The sequence below is a fragment of the Anolis sagrei genome, chromosome X (assembly GCF_037176765.1).
Source record: "Anolis sagrei isolate rAnoSag1 chromosome X, rAnoSag1.mat, whole genome shotgun sequence".
Lineage (NCBI taxonomy): Eukaryota > Metazoa > Chordata > Lepidosauria > Squamata > Dactyloidae > Anolis > Anolis sagrei.
In genome coordinates, this window is record NC_090034.1 from 90,602,780 (window position 1) to 90,615,349 (window position 12,570).

The 12,570-nt window shown below is 46.0% G+C and overlaps 1 protein-coding gene across 2 annotated transcripts; it reads right to left on the reverse strand.

Moving 5' to 3' along the window:
• Positions 1-486: 486 nt before the first annotated feature.
• On the reverse strand, positions 487-8,770 carry LOC137097910 (protein FAM187B-like). Of its 2 annotated transcripts, none has more exons than XM_067473374.1 (2): positions 7,896-8,770; positions 487-896 (listed from the first exon to the last, which is right to left on the reverse strand). In XM_067473374.1, the coding sequence occupies exons 1-2, from the start codon at positions 8,726-8,728 to the stop codon at positions 557-559; spliced, it is 1,173 nt and encodes a 390-aa protein (XP_067329475.1). In that variant the 5' UTR covers positions 8,729-8,770; the 3' UTR covers positions 487-556. The 2 variants fall into 2 exon arrangements, 1 of the variants encoding a protein (XP_067329475.1); XR_010910510.1 differs by lacking the exon at positions 7,896-8,770 and adding an exon at positions 1,813-1,871 and having other exon boundaries at positions 809-896.
• Positions 8,771-12,570: the final 3,800 nt, after the last annotated feature.

The window sequence follows — 12,570 nt, forward strand, 5'->3', positions numbered from 1 at the left end:
GAGGTTTGTTTATAGCTACCACTGCTGTGCTAAATACTGGAAAAGCGGGCTTCTTAAATCAGGTTTAATTTTCCTTGCCTGGGAATCCACCTGTAGCCATCCAGTCCACCATCCTTCTGCCATGCAGGAAAAGCACAATTAAAGCACCTCCCGCGCAGTGGGAGGGAAATAGGGTTTTGGAAGCAAGGAAGGTAAGGGGCAAAGGATCTGGACTGTGGGGAAGGCAAGGAAAAAAAGGCTTTTGGGGCAAGGAAGGCAGTGTGAATGAGGTGATGAGCAGGAAAGAGGAGGGGAAGTTTGGAGTGAGAGAGGGGCACCATGAAGCCCCATCAATGTGCTTTGCGGAGCCCCAAGGGCTCCGCGGAGAATACTTTGAGAACTCCTGCCCTAGAGAATTAATATTGACTTAAAGACAAGCCCATCCCTTTTCTCATGTAGCTGCAAGACCAAGAGTGATTCTTTTGGAAAGTGTCAATGTAATAATAGTTAATATCTTTATTGGCCAGCAAACCATGTCATGTTCCTTGGGGTATTCATAAAGCATAATGTGCTCCTCCTAGACCACAGCGATTGCTGGTTTCTTCCTGCAGGATTGAATGACACTGAGGAACACCAGGAAAACAAGAAACATTGCAAAGCCTAATATCAATGATACAGCGAGAGAATACGACTCAGGCAGTTCCATGCGAGATAGCATAGCACCATGGGAGGCAACCCAAAACTTGCCTACTAGGTGCCTATTGACATAACACTGGTAGAGAGCACCGTGGGAGCCATTCTGGAAGGAGACACGTAGGATCCCACCACCTGTGGCTTTGTCCAGGCTGTGTGAACTGTTCTTCTGGAGAAGTTCAAGGTGAGTCAGCGATGTATCACCTTCTTGCCAGTAGACAGGGCTGAAGAAAAGAAAGAATCAATGCACTTTATATGACGCTAGCTTAGGTGCCTGGCAATGTACTGGTTAAGTAATTTGTAATGCTATTTCTCAGAAGTAGTCATTTTTGTTTTTGGATTTTATGAATGGTCCCATTAAAAATCAGATAAGGACATGCAAGACCCATCATGATCAGTAATTGCTCCAAAACTACATCAGAAGTTAAAGTTGGCCATGGTGGGGATGTGTGCCAAGTTTGGTCCAGATCCATTGTCAATGCAAAAAAATATATAAATAAAGTTAGATACCTAAGATTAAGAGCAATAGTTGCCCTTACGTTCTGCTACCCTGCTGTTGAGTATGCATGCCCAGTGTGGAACACATCTCACCACATTAAAACACTGGATGTGGCTCTTAATGAGACATGCTGCATTACTACAGGATGTCTATGCCTCTCACCACTGGAGAAATTATACTATTTAGCTGGTATTGCACCACCTGAACCATTCACACCTAGCTCCAGCAGACAAGAGTCCTTTGTCCCACCCTGGTCATTCCACAGATATATAAACCCTTTTTCCTAGTTCCAACAAACCTCACTGCCTCTGAGGATGCTTGCCATAGATGCAGGCGAAACGTCAGGAGAGAATAGCCCCCAAAAACCTACAACAACCCACTATCCTCTCTCCTTTTCTCTGAAACTTTGTTGTTCCCTTTCTTTTACTCAGAATCTACCACCTGAGCCGTCCATATTATAGAAAGCAATATAGGAAGTAAGAACCACCTGCAATATTTTCAGAATCCATAAATTATAGTGAGAAAAAAAAATTCCTATGTCCTATTTCCTATGAGCAGATTTGGATAACTGGATTTCTTATACACTGGAGGGTGGTGATCTGATTCTGATTCTGAAAGTAGCAATCATTTCTCATAGTTGCCTCTCGCTTTCTTCCAATACCACGTCTTGCTCCTTCAACTATTTCCAGGTCCACCACAGAGACTGCTAGCTACTAGTGTATTTTTGAGAGCCTTGCTTTAAGCACCAGCTTAGATTTGTGCCAAAGATCCAGAGGGTAAAGTTTCATTTGCCTTATAAATCATTAACTAACTTGGGCTTCTGAAAATACACATACATGAATCTTCCATGCTTAAAGGAAAGCATTGCTGGAATTGCGGAGAGGTTGGTTTGTGCCCGTCTGGTAGAGAACTTTGGGTTTTTTCGATGTTAAGTGAGAGATCAAGCTTCAATTTTTTCGAAGTCCAATTATGACAGGGACAGAAAGTGAGATGAAATCTTCTAAACAGGGGCACAGATTACAAAAACATTACAGGTGTGTCAACCTTTTTCTGTGGTATCCAAAGCATTAAAAAATAGACGTATGACTACTTACTTTAAAAATTTGCCTATTACGACTTTCATAGATATTCAGTTTGAGAACAAACCTAGAGAAACTATCTTGTTCATAATTTGGGGACTTCCTGTATGTGCCGTCACACCCAGACACTATAAAGTTAAAACTAAGATGTGCTTCTCTCTTTATCCGGGTGAACTGCGGGTGCCTTACTTAGAAGCTCAAAATTCCCAGCAACTGAGGCCAGTCCAGATTTGAACATCAAACAAAACATTTATTTCTCAAAGTCCTTGACAGACTTGGCACAGCTTGATGAAGTTACAAACACAAATAGTCAACTTGTGAAATCATATAGATGTTCTTTCCTTCCCCTTTTCTTTAGCTGCTGAGTTAACTTTCCCCAATGGCAGAAAAATCCTGGGATCTTTTACCCTAACCCTGAGATGCTATCTTTTAGAAAATGCAGGTCTTCCCCTATCTAAGCTCAAGGTTAGTTTTGGAGATGAAGTAATGGAGCCTCTCCCAATGGCAGGAAAATCCTGAGATATTCCCTGCCCCAGCGCTGAGCTGCTATCCTTTAGAAAGAGCAGGTCTTTCTCTATCAGAGCTCAGCACCGGTTTCAAAGGCCAGAGGGTAACCGTACTCACAATGGCCTGTCCGAGCTGCCTAGCTTGGCCACCAGCACATATGAGGCATTTTCTATACTAAAGAAGGCAGGAGAGCTTCTCCAAAATGGAGATCTCATCCCCAGGAAAAAGGGCGGTCTCTGGACCAAAGGGATACCTTTTTAAACCAATAACAGCAAAAGGCTTGCAGGCTGGCTTCCAGCCTCTGCTAATGTTTAACTTTCAGGGTGCTGCTGAGACTGTAGCAACCCTGGGGGAAAATGCAAAGGGATGCTATTTTATGCAATTAAAATATGCAAACCAAGCTCCTGGAAGACGGAACACTGTATATAAAAGCCCAAACTTTGCTTCTGAACTAATACGATCTCAAGCATCCAGCTCCTCCATTTCCTTATTATGCTATCACTGCAAATGGTGACTGTATTACAGGATGTTTTGCATGTAAAAGAACAGTTCCTTACTCTGAAGTTTGCAAGCTAAATATGACATGATGAAAAGGCATTGGTAGTATGATAGAGGATTAATTCTAGATGGAACTGCTTCCTCTTCCAGGAGGTACAACTTTTCTGGTTTTTGTTCCTTAGTCATGCACTCTAAGTTAGCAAAGTGAGTTAAAGGGTCAGGGTTTCTGTTGCCTTTCCCAGCATGGAACGGGCAAGCTAAGATATGAGTTGCCACAGGAGCAAACATACCAGGCTGCCGAGGAAGGACCTTTCCCAGCATCCTCAAATCTTTTAAGCTGTGGGCTGGTTTATGGCCTCTCATATTGTTGGGCTATAACATGATGGGGTATAATAGCAGAAACAATATATTTTAATGGATTGACTGATGAGCAGAAGAGTCCAAAACCTATGAGGTCTGATGTTTGAATAAATTACATAGGTTAGGTAAAGGTTTTTCCCTGACATTAAGTCCAGTTGTGTCCGACTCTAGGAGTTGGTGCTCATCTCCATTTCTAAGCCGAAGAGCCGGCATTGTCCGTAGACACCTCCTAAGTCATGTGGCTGCATAGAGAGCTGTTACCTTCCTGCCAGAGTGGTACCTATTGATCTACTCATATTTGCATGTTTTCGAACTGCTAGGTTGGCACAAGCTGGGCCTAACAGCGGGAGCTTACCCCGCTCCCTGGATTCAAACCTGGAGGCATCAAATTGTGCTGACTGTAAACCGCCTTGAGTCGCCTTCGGGCTGATAAAGGCGGTATATAAATACAGTAAATAAATAAACATTTCGGTCAGCAAGTTCAGCAGCTCAGCGGTTTAAGCCACTGTGCCACCGGGGGCTAAATTACACTGAAAAGGGAATTTCAGCACTTATTTATTTATCTACGTCATTTATATTTTATTTATTTATTTATTTATTTTATTTATTTGCTATATTTATATACCGCCGTTTCTCAGCCTAGCCGGCGACTCAACGCGGTTTACAACATAATATAACAATCAACAGTAAAAAAGTTAAAAGCATAAAAAACATAAAAAACATAAAAACACAATTCATACATCAATACCAATCCAGTTCGACTCTTAACTAAAAACGTGATCCAGTTCATCATCCATATTGCCAGTCCTTTAGTCAGTTACCATTCGTTGCATTGGGTTAACCAAATGCCTGCCTAAACATCCAGGTCTTCAATCTTCTTCGGAATATCATCAATGAAGGGGCTGATCTTACCTCCAAGGGCAGGGCGTTCCATAGCCGCGGGGCCACCACAGAAAAGGCCCTGTCTCTCGTACCCGCCAGCCGCACCTGTGAAGCAGGCGGGATAGAGAGCAGGGCCTCCCCAGAAGATCTTAGGGTCCTGGCGGGCTGATAGGCCGAGATACGTTCGGATAGGTAGGTTGGGCCAGAACCGTTTAGGGCTTTAAAGGCCAACGCCAGCACTTTGAATTGAGCCCGGTAGCAGATCGGCAGCCAGTGGAGCTGGTGCAGCAGAGGAGTTGTATGCTCCCTGCGCTCCGCTCCCGTTAGTATCATTGCTGCCGAACGTTGGACTAGTTGGAGCTTCCGGGCCGTCTTCAAAGGCAACCCCACGTAGAGAGCGTTGCAGTAGTCCAAACGGGATGTAACCAGAGCGTGGACTACCGTGGCCAAGTCAGACTTCCCAAGGTACGGGCGCAGTTGGCGCACGAGTTTTAACTGTGCGAATGCTCCCCTGGTCACCGCCGAAACCTGGGGCTCCAGGCTCAGCGATGAGTCCAGGATCACACCCAAACTGCGAACCTGCGTCTTCAGGGGGAGTGCGACCCCATCCAACACAGGCTGTAACCCTATACCCTGTTCGGCCTTGCGACTGACCAGGAGTACCTCTGTCTTGTCTGGATTCAATTTCAATTTGTTCGCCCCCATCCAGACCGTCACAGCGGCCAAGCACCGGTTCAGGACCTCGACAGCCTCCTTAGTAGCAGGTGGAAAGGAGTGACAGAGTTGGACATCATCCGCATACAGATGACATCGCACTCCGAAACTCCGGATGATCTCACCCAGCGGCTTCATGTAGATGTTAAACAACATGGGAGACAATATTGAGCCCTGAGGAACCCCACAAGACAAAGGTTGTGGGGTTGAACAGGAGTCTCCCAGTAACACCTTCTGAGACCGACCCTCGAGGAATGAGCGGAGCCACTGTAAAACAGTTCCTCCAAGACCCATTCCCGCGAGGCGTCTCAGAAGGATACCGTGGTCGACAGTATCGAAGGCCGCTGAGAGGTCCAGAAGCACCAACAGGGACACACTCCCCCTGTCGAGCTCCCGGCGCAGATCATCCACTAAGGCGACCAAGGCTGTCTCAGTACCATGCCCCGGCCTGAAGCCAGACTGTGCCGGATCCAGATAATCCGTGTCTACCAAGAATGCCTGGAGTTGTGAGGCCACCACACGTTCCAGGACTTTGCCCAAAAAGGGGAGATTGGAAACAGGCCGGAAGTTGACGAATTGAGTGGGGTCCAGTGATGGTTTCTTCAACAGCGGTTTTATTACAGCTTGCTTTAAGCTGGCTGGAAATATGCCTTCCCGAAGGGAGGCATTAACCACCACCTTCACCCACTCGGCCAATCCCCCTCTGGCCTCCTTCAGAAGCCAGGATGGGCAGGGGTCTAGGATGCATGTGGTAGCTCTCATTCCTCCAAGCACCTTGTCCACATCCTCGGATTGAACCAATTGAAATGAATCCATCAAAACCGGACAAGCAGATGCTCGTGTTACATCCTCAGAGACTGCCGTTAATATGGTGTCCAGACCAGAGCGGATCAAAGCGACTTTGTCTGCAAAGAACTGAGCAAAGGCTTCACAGCGAGCTGCCGAGTCATCAGGGCACCCATCCTGAATGGTGGGTTTTAACAGGCCTCTGACAACTCGGAACAGTTCGGCCGGACGGTTCTTTGCAGACGCAATAGTGGCCGCAAAGAAGGTCTTCTTTGCGGCTTTTATTGCCGCGGCATATGCCCTTAAAAAGGACATAAACCGTGTTCGATTTGGCTCGCTCGGATTCGAACGCCACACGCTCTCTAGTTCCCTCTTCTTTCGCTTCAACGCTGCCAGCTCCTCAGTGAACCAAGGAGCTGGTTTAGCTCGGCTACTTGAGAGGGGACGTTCTGGAGCGATCGTGTTTATTGCCCTAGTCATCTCCCCATTCCAGAGAGCGACCAGGGCATCAACAGGATCACCAACCGAGGCGGCGGGAAATTCCCCAAGAGCCGTCAGGAATCCATCCGGATCCATAAGCCTCCTGGGGCGGACCAACTTAATGGGTCCTCCACCTCTGCAGAGGTTAGGGGGTGCAGTTAATCTAAAGCTGACCAGGTGGTGGTCGGTCCATGGCAACGGAGAGATGGATAACTCCTCAACACCGCCACCTTCCTCCCATCCCTGGCAGAAAACCAAGTCCAATGTATGTCCAGCACTGTGGGTGGGGCCAGATACCTGTTGGGACAGCCCCATGGTTGCCATGGTAGACATGAAGTCCTGAGCCGCTCCCGATAGGGTGGTCTCGGCGTGGACATTGAAGTCCCCCAGCACAAGCAGCCGCTGGGACTCCAATGCCAGGTCCGAGATCACCCCCGCTAGCTCAGTCAGGGAGTCTGTAGTGCAGCGAGGTGGACGGTACACTAACAGAATCCCTAATCTGTCCCGGTCACCCACCCTCAGGTGGACGCATTCAAAATTTGTTGACTGCGGGATGGGGGCCCTGGTAAGAAGAATGGAGTCTTCTCACCCCGAAGGGAACTCAGAGCGGCTTACAAGATACATACATACATACACACACACACACACACACACACACACACACACACACACACAATATATTATATTATTAGCATAGTACAATATCAGTATTATACATTACTATATTGTACTATATCATTATATTGTCGAACCTGTGACCTGTCGGTCTTCAGTCTTGCCGGCACAGGGGTTTAACCCATTGCGCCACTGGGGGCTTCAGTGGGGAGAGCATGGATGAGCTCCATCTATCAATCCCAGCTCCTCATGTGGGGACATGAGAGAAGCCTTCCACAAGGATGATAAAACATCAAAACATCCAGGCATCCCCTGGGCAACGTCCTTGCAGACGGCCAATTCTCTCACACCAGAAGCGACTTACAGTTTCTCAAGCTACTCCTGACACGACAAAAAATAATTATTATATTGTAATATTATATGTAATATAAAATATACAATTATAATATCATATTATTAGTATTATATTGTATTACATCATAATATTATAAATATTATATGTATATACAATATATTATATTATATTGTATTGTATTATATTATTAGCATAACACAGGAGACAAGGTGGAACTGTCCCCTGCCCCCACTCCCCGCTTTTCACTTGCCTCTTGTCCAGGACTATCCAGAAAAGTTGTACCTGTTAAAATGCTATTTTCTGTAGAGCTGTCAAATATGCAAGGAAGTTACTTTTTAAAACCTGGTTTTCTTGCTTGGCCCTTTCAGCAAATGCCTGATGTGACTATTGAAGACACATTTGTCCACATAGGGGCTGGATAAGACTGATTCTAGTTGAAGAATTGTACCTGTAAATGGATGATGCTGGGCAGTGCAGGAAGGCAGTCGTGTTGGGTCGGAGATGGTAAGTGCTATAGAGCATACTTGACACAGCGCTGGAATCATTTAAGGAAAGCGTGTGCGCTGCGTCACAGGGAACGTGGCAGGTTTCCACTCTCAGTTCTGGTCCCCGTTGTGGCAACAGTGGGTGCTTCCTCCTGACCATCCCACATGGCAGTGGCTTTTCTTCCTGACCGTCCTTTTTTGTCATGCGGACGTAACAAAAGCCCACCCGCTTCCTTTCTCCAGAATGACCACAGTGATCACAAGCTTGCCAAGGACTCCATGCGGTGAACAGCTCAGCCAGGGTCCCATCTTCTAGCTCTGCTGTAGCATTTTCCAGAGTTGTCTCCCCAAGGCCAGCGTGCGAGACTTGGAGGTGCCCAGCATCCTGGAAATCTACCTCATAATAAGCAATGGTAGCATCGCCTTCCCGACAGGTATACAATCCAGAGTCCTTTACATGGGGTCTTGGTATATACAGGTTGTTGGCAACTAGTCGAGATTTGGACCGCAACCTCCGCAACTTGCCGTGGCTAAGCAAGGGAGCGATCCCTGCATGCAAAAAGGTAGCAGGCTGCCTGTTTATCCACTGTGGATCGAGATATTGCCAAGAGACGTGGGCACTGAAGTATCCATGAGGACAGCGCAGCATCACTGGGTTGTCGGAGATAAAGGCTAGCGTGCAAGGCTGACCTGGAAGGCAGGGTGATCCCAGGGAGTGACCGCCATACAAGGTACCTTCAGTAATAGCCAAAGTCAGGCCCAAGAAGAGAGCCACAAAGGATGGCCAAAAGGACATGGTCAGCTAGGTACTGACCTACAACATAGATTCAAAAGGCAAATTCAGGCAGACCTCAGGCAACATCATAATGGAGGTGGGAAAAAGGATGATGTCATAATGGGCAGCAAAATTCTTAGCAACAGTCCTGGGCTGTGTTTTGTTTAATTGGTTTGAGGCCAGTTTCATAATTGTGGGGTCATTACTATTATAGGCAGTCCCCAAGTTACCTAAAATATATTTCTGTAGGCTTGTTCTTAAGTGAAGGCACAAGTTCGCAGCTTGAGAGTTCTCCTGGACTCATCACTGAGCTTGGAATCCCAGGTTACAGCGGTGGCCAAGGGAGCTTTTGCAAAATTAAAACTTGTGTGCCAGCTACGCCCATATCTTGGGAAGTCAGACTTGGCCACAGTGGTCTGCACTCTCGTTACATCCAGAATAGACTACTGCAACAAGCTCTACATGGGGTTGCCTTTGAAGACTGCTTGGAAGCTTCAAATAGTCCAACGAGAGGCAGCCAGGTTAATAACTGGGGCGACATACAGGGAGCACACAACTCCCATGTTACTCCAGCTCCACTGGCTGCCAGTTTGCTACCGGGCACAATTCAAAGTGCTGGCTTGGGCCTATAAAGCCCTAAACAGCCCCGGCCCAATTTGCCTATCCGAACGCATCTCCCCCTATGAACCATCGCGGAGATTAAGGTCCTCCAGGGAGGCCCTGCTTTCCGTCCTGCCTTTGTCACAGGTGCGATTGGTGGGGATGAGAGACAGGGCCTTCTCAGTGATTGCCCCCTGGCTATGGAACTCCCTTCCTGGTAAGATCAGATCAGCCCCCTCCCTCCTGTTCTTCAGAAGGATGGTAAAAACTTGGCTGTGGGACCAAGCTTCCGGGACAAGGCTATAAGGCAGCGATAGGAAACTTTACCAGGCCAATTTAGATTTGACACAGATGACCAATGACGGTTTTAAATTGTGTATTTTAATATTTTGGTAAATGTTTTTAATGTTCATGCATACTTATATCATTTCTTGTCCTGGCATTGAATAATTGCCGTATATATGCTGGCCCTGAGTTCCCTTCGGGGTGAGAAAGGGCAGAATATAAACGTTTTAAATAAATAAATAAGTTGAATTTCTTTGTAAGTCAGAACAGGTACATTTTAAAGTGTAAGTCCAGCCAAATATATATAAAACAATAAATAAAAAAAGATATGGGAGAAGTTAACTATGCATATCACCAAACCCAGGCTTATACAGGCAGTCCCCAATTTACAAACATCTGACTTACAAACAACTCATAGTTACAAACGGGGTGGGACAACAGGGAGTGATATAAATCTACCACTAAGATGGGGAATTCACACCTGTTAGTTGCTATTATCATGGGAAAAAAGGTGTCTCGTTGCTGTGGCCCGGTCTGATGATCTGGAAAATAAATTTAAAAATGTTGGTTTCTAATATATGTCATTTCTTAATGCTTGTGGGTAAACAGTATTTCTTGTTGTTTCTTTGTCAGTGTTGATGTGGAGATTGTCTGGTTTGCCTACTCTGGAACATGCAAAATATGATTGTTCTTCTTTAGGCTTCCCTTTCAAATCTATGATACTATATCTGTCATATACATATATGTGTTTGTGTTTGATTCATATCTATCTATATATATGAATCAAACACAAACACATATATGTATATGACAGATATAGTATCATAGATTTGAAAGGGAAGCCTAAAGAAGAACAATCATATTTTGCATGTTCCAGAGTAGGCAAACCAGACAATCTCCACATCAACACTGACATTTATGGCTAGATGGCTCTTTGTCAGGAGGGTGTTGATTATTCTTTCTTACCCTGGTGAAGAGAGTTGGACTGGATGGCCTTAAGACAGCATTTCTCAACCTGGGAGTTGGGACCACTGAGGGGTTGCGAGGGGGTGTCAGAAGGGTCGCCAAAGACCACCTCACAAGCCACTCCTCATAGGGCTTGTGAGGACTTAAGTGGTTGAGGAGGAAAAGGAAGGGCCAGGAGACCAGGAATTGCAGGAGCTGAAGTCCAAAACACAGAGGGCCAAAGTTTGCCCAGGCCTGATATATATATATATATATATATATATATATATATAATATATATACATATACATAAGTTTCATATAATCGTTACTGTTTACATGAGGTTTTGCATTGTTTTCCTTTACACTTATACCTTGAGCACTGACTCTGGGTTAAAAAACTCTTTTAAAGACCTCTCCAAAATCATGACATTAAATAAAGAACGACATTCAAAAACAGGGGAACTCCAGACAAGAAAGAATCAGGGACAGCTAATCATCACCTCTCAACAAAGGCAGAAGGAAGCCACACCTTGAAGCTGCCAGACCATTAAATGTTAACCAAGGTGGCCAGTTGAAACATTCACACTTACCACCAATAGACAAGAGTTCTTTCTCCCACCCTGGACATTCCACAGATATATAAACCCAAATTTCCTAGTTTCCAACAAACCTCACAACCTCTGAGGATGCCTGCCAGAGATGTGGGAGAAATATCAGGAGAGAATGCTTCTGGAACATAGCTCAGAAAATTTACAACCCAGTGACTCTGGGTTCATCTATGCTGTGGAATTAATGTGGATCAACACTGATATCGAGCAAGAATTTGGGGGTCTGCCAGGAGGCAAAGACCAATCAGACCCAACAAGGAGAGTCCGGAACCCTGGCGAGACAAGCGAAGCATCCCCAATTTTTCTCTAACTTTTCCCAAATAAAGTCTCACCAAAGTTGAAGAAAGTTGATAAAAGTTGTAAAATCCAGGGGAGGCAAGTTGGAAAAGGTGTCCCAGAGTCCATAGAGTTCTTATGAGGCAACTGCCAGCATTGGAGATCAAGATCCATGGAGAGAACTACAGATCCCTCCTCACCAAGGACCAAGGCGGCCCGCCAACATCTTGGGGATCCTATGGGGTGACCGCGACAGTTTCCCAATATCAGCAGGTTCCCTGGGCATCCACAAAATGGTGGCAATGAGGCAGTGTCTTCAGAGAAACAGCTGGGCTCCAGGTCAAGGTTTGAGAAACAAAAAGAGTTCTTCCCATGATGGAGGGGTTAGTGGGATGAAACCTAGATAGCCGTTAGTCTTAGAATTCTCCCAGGAGAAGAATGACACCAATTTCGAAGTGATCTGTTGACTTGCGGATACCCAATGGGTTTCCGTATCTGCGGTTTAACAGAATGCAGTTTCAGCTTCCCTGGGACATGAAAATCGCATCCCGGGCGGGCCAGCAGCCGTCTGTAGCCCGGGAGGTGAAAGGTTTATGTAGAGAGAGGTTACAAGGCAATAAAAGGACACGAGAGGGAAAAGGTTACAATTAATTGATACTTTTATTGGGGGGGATTAGTTACAATGTTAGAAGGGTGAAGAAAGCGAAGTAATAAGAAGGCTTCTGAGTTGCAGCTGCTGCTGTGGCCATGCAGTTTGGCTCAAGCGGGGCAAAGGAGAACTGAGGAACTCCCTGATGCTGGTCAGATTCAGCTTGAAGGCAGGGAGTTCCGGGTTTGACCTCAACACCACTTGAACCGCCAGGGCTCTAGGCTTGGCTCAAAGAGCTGCTGATGATTAGGTTCTTGTGGGTTTTTTCGGGCTATAGAGCCATGTTCTAGAGGCATTTCTCCTGACGTTTCGCCTGCATCTATGGCAAGCATCCTCAGAGGTAGTGAGGTCTGTTGGAATTAGGACAATGGGTTTATATATCTGTGGAATGGCTGGGGTGGGGCAAGGAGCTCTTCCCTGCTGCAGTTAGGTGTGAATGTTTCAGCTGATCACCTTCATTAGCATTTGAAGGCCTGCCTGAGCCTGGGAAAATCTCTT

Bases quoted from the DNA above. Each gene is read 5' to 3' on its own strand.
- LOC137097910 (XM_067473374.1), bottom strand. From the start codon at position 8,728: ATGTCCTTTTGGCCATCCTTTGTGGCTCTCTTCTTGGGCCTGACTTTG. The intron at 897-7,895 runs GTACAATTCTTC...TCTTTTCTTCAG, and splicing joins CCAGCATCATCCATTTACAG to CCCTGTCTACTGGCAAGAAG.